Source organism: Myiozetetes cayanensis, unplaced genomic scaffold (assembly GCF_022539395.1).
Source record: "Myiozetetes cayanensis isolate MyiCay16 unplaced genomic scaffold, myiCay2020 scf1, whole genome shotgun sequence".
Classification (NCBI taxonomy): domain Eukaryota; kingdom Metazoa; phylum Chordata; class Aves; order Passeriformes; family Tyrannidae; genus Myiozetetes; species Myiozetetes cayanensis.
In genome coordinates, this window is record NW_026086604.1 from 146,874,523 (window position 1) to 146,883,193 (window position 8,671).

At 42.9% G+C, this 8,671-nt stretch overlaps 1 protein-coding gene across 1 annotated transcript in view; it reads right to left on the reverse strand.

The window, feature by feature from the left end:
* DLEC1 (DLEC1 cilia and flagella associated protein) overlaps nucleotides 1-8,052 on the reverse strand; it is a 33,494-nt gene extending 25,442 nt beyond the window's left edge. The window contains exons 1-10 of the mRNA XM_050318178.1: nucleotides 7,864-8,052; nucleotides 6,980-7,120; nucleotides 5,048-5,204; nucleotides 4,454-4,564; nucleotides 3,196-3,356; nucleotides 2,715-2,929; nucleotides 2,399-2,480; nucleotides 1,948-2,035; nucleotides 1,326-1,499; nucleotides 459-595 (exon numbers count right to left, since the gene is read on the reverse strand). Of these exons, the coding sequence (XP_050174135.1) occupies nucleotides 459-595; nucleotides 1,326-1,499; nucleotides 1,948-2,035; nucleotides 2,399-2,480; nucleotides 2,715-2,929; nucleotides 3,196-3,356; nucleotides 4,454-4,564; nucleotides 5,048-5,204; nucleotides 6,980-7,120; nucleotides 7,864-8,022 (1,425 nt within the window). The 5' untranslated portion in view covers nucleotides 8,023-8,052. The remainder of the gene's footprint in view (nucleotides 1-458; nucleotides 596-1,325; nucleotides 1,500-1,947; nucleotides 2,036-2,398; nucleotides 2,481-2,714; nucleotides 2,930-3,195; nucleotides 3,357-4,453; nucleotides 4,565-5,047; nucleotides 5,205-6,979; nucleotides 7,121-7,863) is intronic.
* Nucleotides 8,053-8,671: the final 619 nt, after the last annotated feature.

Genomic DNA, 8,671 nt, shown 5'->3' on the forward strand with positions numbered 1-8,671 from the left:
CATCTCATCTTCTTTGGCCCTTTCACCTACACCCTGGTTTGTGGTGGGAAGCTAAAGACAGAGCAGGACTGGTGTCTACAGGTGCAGCAAGCTCAGTGAGGGATACCTTTGGTGGGGAGGAAATGAGCTGAAGCAATGCTAGAACTGATTGCAGTTCTGTTTGCTTCAAGGGTAAAGTTAAAAAAAAGCCACTTTTCCTTTCCCTGATCCAAGCCTCAGTTTACCTCACCCCTGAGCAAGACAACTCCTCCCAGAGGCAAGCCAGAGCAGAGGGTACAGACATCCAGGGAGATTGGTCTTGAGGATAAATGTGAATTCCTGAAGGAATGGCACAACACAAATGTCTCCAGCAAAGGCCTTATGACTTTTGTGCTAATACACCATGAGTAGCTCAAAATGCCTTCACACCAGGGCACTTGTACCACCCCATGCTCACTATTGCCCTTCTGATCACTCACCCCAGGGTTAGGAGAGGGCCAGGCTTTCTTTGGCATTATAGAGAACTTCCCAGTCCTAACGCCCTCATTTCTGCACAGAATTGATGTGGCTTTTATTCCTCCAACAAGGCAGGGACCACAGTCTATAATGGGAGGCACTGCAACAAATAACACAGAAAATCAGGCTCCAGAGGCAGTGAAGGCTGCTGATTAAATAACTGTTTACAGACATTACTGCATGTGAATATGCCAGGTTTTACAATCCTAAACCCCCTCAAATTCTTTCCATTTGAAAGTTGAACAGTGTGAAGTGTACATTTCTACATCCACTTTACATTTTAATGGTGCTTCCTACTTAATGATTATTGAATGATAAAAAGCAAGATGATTTTTAAAAAGCTCAGTATAGCAGGAAAGGTGAATTCACAAAAAAAAAAAAATCAAAGCAAATTTTTGCAAAAGTAATCCTGGTTGGTGCAGTTGAGGTCAGAGATCTGAGAGGTGCAGATATGTCATATCCATATATAATTAACTTCACATTCCATGAATATTAATTAATAGCATCAAATAGTTATAATTAAATTATAATTCCATAATATTTAGGCCTAGTAATTACAGTTCTAGTAGTAATTACACAAACCCAGAAGACTGGCTCCTGCTCACTCCTCTAATAGAGTGAAAAGAGCTTAATGAATAATTGAGGAAAAAATTGACAGGATTTCATTTTAATAACTAATAAATCTACAATGAGTGACAATGAGATAGATATCAAAATGCAGAAAATGAACTGCCAATTTTTTCCACATTTGTTTTGTGACACAAAATTGAAGACAGTCAAATAAAAAAAACCCCAGCTTTAGAAAAATTTAAGATTTGGACAATACTGACATGTTAATACTGGAAGTGATACTTTAGCTTGGATTGGGATCAGAAGAGGTTCTGATGATTGAGTCTCCACTAATATATGATCTTCATAATCTCCCAGATATTCGGGAATAAACTGGACTGTATACTGGCATGCCATCCCAGGAGCAATCATTCCTCCCTTTCCTGGGAATTTTCCTTGGGGGGGAGGAAAAAAAAAGCAAGGATTTAAAAAAAATTAAAACCTCCCGCAGTTGGCAGTGGTATTTACAACCACATCACCCTCTGGAAAGGTGCCTGTAAACTTCCCCCAGCTATTGCCCAAGTCCAGCTGATAAGAAGGGATGAGCACAAGAGGCCTGGCAGTGCAATCTGTGGCCATGCACAACCCCCACAGAGCTCAAGATGTTTTTTGCCTGAAATTTGCTTCTCATAACGAGGAGAAACTTGCAGACATTACACAGTTTTCCTTTGCCACAAGACAAAAATGTGAATATCATAAGTCAGCCTTCAGTTCCCAAAGAACTGAGCACTATGGATAACAGAACCAAACACAGCATCTCTGAAAAATCTTTGTTTAAGCAGATAAATTAAGATTTTTTTTTTTTATGTGTTAACATCTTATAAGCAGAAAAAGAACCCTTACCTGGACAAATGAAAAATGCTGAAGTAGAGGGGGGGATAAGTCTTACATACTGACTTGTTGAAGTGATGTTCTGTAGCTCTATAGTCATCTTCATTTAAAAAGAAAATAAAAATGCTCAGTTGTATGTATCCTCACTCAGTAGGTAGGAGTAACTACTTCATCATCACAATCAACCCAAGAAATCTCAGTTTATTCAATAAAGGCTGAATCAGATACTACCAAAACAAAGTAGAGACTGAAAAGGGTCCATTTAGTTTTCACTGGTTTGTGTCAGTGGCATGTGAGAAGGATTATCTTCAAGGAAGTTAAAGGCTCACAAATTCAATATCAAGAAGAAACTCAGACTTTTGCTAAAATTCAGAAAGCCAAAAGATAGGGTGAAATATGTAGATCCAGATAGGACATAAGACTTCTCAGTGGTAGAATGAGCTTACTACAAAGAAGTTCTCACCTCGTACACCAGCCCTACTTCATCATAGGAAAACAGCACAGTAGGTGGATTGGCAAGAAACACGGGAACAAATGACGTAGCACTGAAAGATAAAAAAAAAAGGAGACATTCTCTTAGTGGTTCTCTAAATACTGATAAAATCAGAAATTGCAAAATGTATCATTTGGCAAAAACAAAATGTCATACAGGCATACTTTGTTTCCTAAGAGACTATATAAAACATTTAGCTCAAAGTATCTACGTGCAAACCCTCAGTAATTCTATAGAGGAGCTGTGTGTGCTGGAGCTCAGAATCCAGACTGTAGATCCTGCATACCCTTTGGCATCTTCTGCTTTTCTCGTGGCTATGATTTGGTCCACTTTTTCTTGAGAAATGACCAGAGATTTGCCTCCATGAAGAGTATTGAGTGGGAAAAAGCGTGGGTTCTTCAAGTAATTCTGCCTTTTCTCAAGTCTGGCCAGGTCCTCACTTACTCCCTCCTCTTGGAACTTACTCTCTTTCCAGGCTGGTTTCCCTGAGGTTTTAGTTTTCTTTGAAAAACAGAGAGATCATGGTGCAAAATTAAACATGGCAATTTTGAGGATGATGAAAAAGGCGATTTGTATATCTGCAATGAAAGCTATGCAGCAATAAAAATTATTACATAAATAAGGTACTTCTCATTTTTTTAATCAGATCAAATACATTGAGGACTGGAGCCGAACCAACAACAGATTGATATTCCCCCTTTGTTACAGGAACAGCAACAAGCCTTACAGTTGTGACAGACTAAAACAAATACACTTGTAAAATGTACCTTGCTGATTTTTTTAGTGTAGTGGGTGGAGTCTGGAGTTGAGGGCAGAGTTGAAGACACACTTGTCCCACTAGGAGATAGGTACACAACGTGGTCCAGAGGAAAAGGAGCACGCTGCTTACAAAGAAATGTCTCTTTCAAGTATCCGGGTTTTGATTTTCCTGCAGTTCAAAGAAGAAATTAATTCTGTAAGAGAAATGATAAGCACTTGGTCTAAGCGTAGGTGTATGAATTTATTTTAAGTCTTGTTGATGGTAAAAATACGCTATAAGTCCTCTAGAATTTAATTCACCTTTCTAAGTTATTTTGCACAAGCAAAGTTTAGTGCTTTCATAAGAAAGCTTTTGGAAATACTAATTAAAGAAGCCATTTACATAGAAAGATAAATTACTCCCAGAAGGTTATGTTAACCTTACAAGTGAGTGGGACTTAGAATGCCCCGTTCAGTTTACAAAAAGATCTGTATGATGGACTTAAGACAGTCAGAAAACTGACAAAAATAGGATGCACCACCTAGTCCCATGTTCCTATAGCTGGACAACAAAATTGACACCTCAGAGGAAACTCTGGGATGTGAGATTTTTAGCTTTGTTTGGAATTACCATTGGAAAAAACAAAAAAGAAAACCAAATCTTGGAATTTGTGATTGAGCTGATAACTCAGAAATGTTTGTTTTGATTTGACTGAAAAACCTGATGATATTAAAACCTTTCACTCACAGGAATAAAAGAAGTAAAGAAATCTTGACATTGTCCGAAAGATTTTTCTTGCTGCTCTTGATTAGCAAATAAACTGATATAATTCCAGAACTGGAAAATTTTAAACCCAGAATAAAAGAATACGATTTTATTTCACTGAAAATAGTTTTTACTTTAATGTAACCACTTCCCTTCTCTGTATACAAGATGTAGTTGCAGCTTTGTGTTAATGAAATAACTGCCTCGGATAGAGGCAGAACACTCACTAATATAGTTTTTGTGTCAGATGGAAAGAACTGTAAACAAATCTGCAACCACCATTAAATATCATATTTAAGCAAATTTACACTCAACAATTTTGAATTTGTCAATTATATTTTGAGAATGTGGCTTTAGTGGAATTTTATGCTTAAATTACTGGAGTCCCTTCTGCTTTGGCAAAAACAAAAAAAAAAATATATAAAAAAAAATAAAAGTATACTCAGATCTGCTACATCCTCCAATGCTTCAATGACAGAGTGTTCTAAAAAGTCTAAATTTCTTCCTGCTTTAAAAGTTACCTTTTGGTGCTTTAGTAAGAGGTAATTTCTCAGTGATGTAATCATCAGGGCAGATTAAATTATTTTTTCGGAGAATTGCATTATCCACAGTCCACCTAAAAGAGGATGCCACTGCAACAGCAAAGCAAATGAGCAAAAGTCAGTCAAAAAAAGCAAAATATTAGCCCCTTAAGATACACTACCTTGGTCAGTCCAAAGTAATGTTGTTTTTACAATTCATCCCTTTCAGGTAATATTTTTGGATAGAGAAAGAGTCTGGTATTTTAATCCCAAGACTTGGACATGCATCTCCATGATTCTAAATTCAGTTCAAACCCAGCTAAGCACCCACTGGAGATGGATTTAATTTCTGTTTGCTGCTGCAATACACCAAGGTGTGCATGCTTGTAATATTTGGGTGGTAACCCACCAATCCCAAATTTAATACCTTGAAAATGACCTGATTGTTTAGTTTCTCACTGTTAGACAAATGATACTCCACTCGAATCTCTGCACAAAATCCTTCAAAGTTGCTCTGTTGATGTAAAGTCAACCCCAAGTTGGCTCCCAGCTACCCTAAGCATGTTCTGGGGAGAGACATTCCAGAACCCTCACCTGGTGGCAGTCCCATTTTGTGGAAATCTTCCCCTGCCTCTGCCTTCATCAGGTTTAGGATCCTTTCCTCTTCAGCTTTTGCTTGGATCTGGGCCTGAATGATCTTCTCTTCTGCTTTGTCAGCTTCTGTCAGTCGGCTCTTACACTCAGCAAGGAGCTGCCACGGGCATGGGTGAACACAGAGAAGTTTGAGCTGTTATAGTTAAATGTTTTCCATCTGTCTTTTGAGAGGTAAACAGAGATAGTTTGATAAAACATCATCACTTTACAAGCATAAACTGGCCTGCTAAAACACTGTCATTCCTGTCTGGGTCAGAAGCATTGCCCAGGAAAAATGTGTGGAAGTTGAGGACACACTCCCATGACAGGAAAAATATATTTTACTTTCTGTGGGACAGTAGTTGGTGCACTGTATTTTGCCTGTAAGTGTAGGAATTAAAGTGGATGTTCCTAGTGAATGTAAAGGCCAGGTTGGACAGGGCTTGGAGCCACCTGGCCTAGTTGGAGGTGTCCCTGTCCATGGCAGGGCAGGTGGAACGAGATGATCTTTAAGGTCCCAAACCAGCCTGTGATTTTATGATTCTGGGATTCCTTTCTAGTTACAAGGAAGGTTTCCAAAACTCACAAATATCCCAACAATGATGCTTCACTCCTCCTGATGTATTTTGGATCCCTCTGCCCAGCATGGTAAGCGCTTTCCAAGCACACCTTAAAAGAAAAATCCTGCCCTCAAAGAGGTCTTGATGCAAGTTAAAGAGAGAATTCAGCAAAGGCACAGAGACTCACAAGACCACCAACAAGACAAACTGATAGACATTGATCTCAAGAGCACCTGCAGCCTGACTGAGATGTAACAAGGCTTTACAACTTTAATGTGACAAGGTTTAACATTTTGGCTCATTTAATAGAATTACATCACAGACTCACAGAATCACAGAGCGATTTGGGTTGGAAGGGACCTTAAAAATCATCTCATTCCAAACCTCTGCCATGGGTAGGGGCACCTTCCACTAGACCAGGCTGCTCCAAGTCCCACCCTCCCTGGCCTTGAACACTGCTAGAATTAAATAATTCTATTAAATATTTCTTTATTTCCATTACATAATCCTAGTTAATATTTTTAATAGAAAGGATAGGATATATCTCAACTAAAATGAGATGCTTCCTCTTTTCCCGCTCATTCTGGGATTCCTCCACTATCAGTGGAACCCAGAATACAATTCCACCCCGTGCCAAAGTTGATAACTAAAATTGATCAGATGGACTGTGCCCTAAAAGTGCCTGTTTGTCTTTTTCTAGTTTTCTTTTCTGATGGAGAGAGTGCTGAGTGGCCAGTCCAGCAGTAACATACACGATACAGTCACGTACTGTCAAGTTGAAATTAATCCTATGCAAGCAGTTCCTTGCAGAAGTACTCACATATATTACTCAAAACATATTGTGTCCACTGACATATTATTAAATTACTCAGGAGAAATACAAAACTTCAGATTTTTCATCTCTGATAACCTTTGTGATGTTATGATGACAGAAAATGGGAAAAAATACCTCTTGCTCAAATCATCCAGCAACAGCTTCTGCTTTTATACTCTGACAACAGCTGTTGGAGGGGTGACAAGATGGGAAGTCTGGGACCCTGACCAGCAGGTACAGGGAGAAGTTGTCAACTAGTTCAACAGGCATTTAAAGGGCTACTGGTTTTACTGGTTGTATGGTGTCTGAAAAGCTGTCCAGAGACAAGAATATCATGAAAGATCATGTGAATATTAATTTATAGGAAAGGTTCTGTGGGAAACTGTTCTCGAGTGAATTTCCACTAAAAAGTAATTTTTAACATCAACACCTGCCTTTTTATTTTATTTTACAGAGGATATAGAAATTACAAAGTAGCAGTTAAAGAATTCCAAACTCTGACTTGGTTTGGACTTGTACCTGCTCCAGCTCATCTCTGAAACGCTCATGATCAACACTGTCTCCTTCTTGTGACTCGATCCCAATTGCCTCCATGTCCACCCCAAAAATATCTCCAGTGTACAGGTCCCCAAAAGCTCTAGCCAGCACGTGGGAGATGTCCTGGGGAGAGAAAATGAGGATGTTTAGTGCTTAAAGCCTTAGATAGGATGCAAAGAGATCCCTGGGCATGTGCTAACGTCTGGAATTAGCAAATGGAGGAGGAAAAGTGGGCGGAAATGGCTGGGAAAGGTACATGGAAAGGGGACACACAATGTGTGTGCATGGGAACACTGAGGTGAGCAGGGGGTGTGCACACAAGGCAGTGCAGACACAGATACACTCTGCTCTGGCTGTACCTGGAGGTGACAGTGATGGACACTGGGCTCTGTAAGCACAGAGTGTGTGTGTGTGTCATGGTTTATGCAGGGATGGGGATGTGCAGGCTCTGTGTGTGTGTGAGGATGTCTGCAGAGGGGTCTCTGTGTTGTGTCTGTGTGTAGGGGGGGATGTGTTTGTGTAAGGCTGTTCGCAGGGGCAGTCTGTGTGTGTGTCTGTGAGTGTGACACTGATTGCAGAGGGGTCTGTGTGGGCAAGTTTATATGTTCGTGTGAGGCTGTTTGCACAGGGGTCTGTGTGAGACTGAGTGAATGGGGTGTGTGTGTGTCTGCAGGGTGGTGTGAGGCTGTTTGCAGGGGGGTCTGTGTGCAGGAGTGTGCAGTGTGTGTGCAGGAGAGTGCATGTGTGTGCACAGGGCTGGTCTGTGTTCGTGTGCGCACGTGTGTGTGTGTGAGGCTGTTTGCAGAGTCCGCGTTCAGGGGTGTGATGCTAAATTGGGGAGGGCGCGTGTGCCCGTGCTGCGTTACCTGCGAGCTGGGTTTGGGGCTCCCCATGGCCGTGGCCAACCCAGCACTGGAATCCTGCGAGCCGGGGCTGGGGCTCCCCTCAGCCATGTCCTGCGAGCCGGGGCTGGGGCTCCCCTCAGCCATGTCCTGCGAACCGGGGCTGGGGCTCCCCTCAGCCATGTCCTGCGAACCGAGGCTGGGGCTCCCCTCAGCCACGTCCTGCGAGCCGGGGCTGGGGCTCCCCTCAGCCATACCCAGCCCGGCGCTGGAATCCTCTGAGCCGGGGCTCCCCTCGGCCATGTCCTCTGACCCGGAGCTGGGGCTCCCCTCAGCCATGTCCAGCCCGGCCTCCCCTCAGGTCCCGCGGTCGCTGTTGCCGAGTGACGGTGCGGGCGGGCAGGGAATGGCCGGGCACGGTAATGACGGCCGCCCCCGCTCCCTTCCCCGGGCGCCATCGCCCCTCACAGCCCCCGCCAGCCCTCTGGGCGGCTGAGGGCGGCACCCCGAGGCTCCTCTACCCCGCTTCCCCCTGCCGTGCACTTTTGAGTGAACTTTTAAGGACGAGGAGCCTTAATAAGAAACGAAATAAAACGCTGGCTTGAAAGCCGGGGAGGGGATCTGTGCTCCTGCGGGGCGTTGTGAGGGTATATGGAGGGTCTGGCTCGCCCCTGTGCAGATGGTGGGTTGGAGCCGAGGGAAGAAGCCAAATCCTCTTCTGTTTCTCCTCACGCGGCACGAGGAGCAAGGGCTCATCCCTGCCGCTGGAGCCGGGCCGGGAGATGGAAATATTCATCATCAGCCCCAAACTCATCCATCTCCCCGCTCTGCC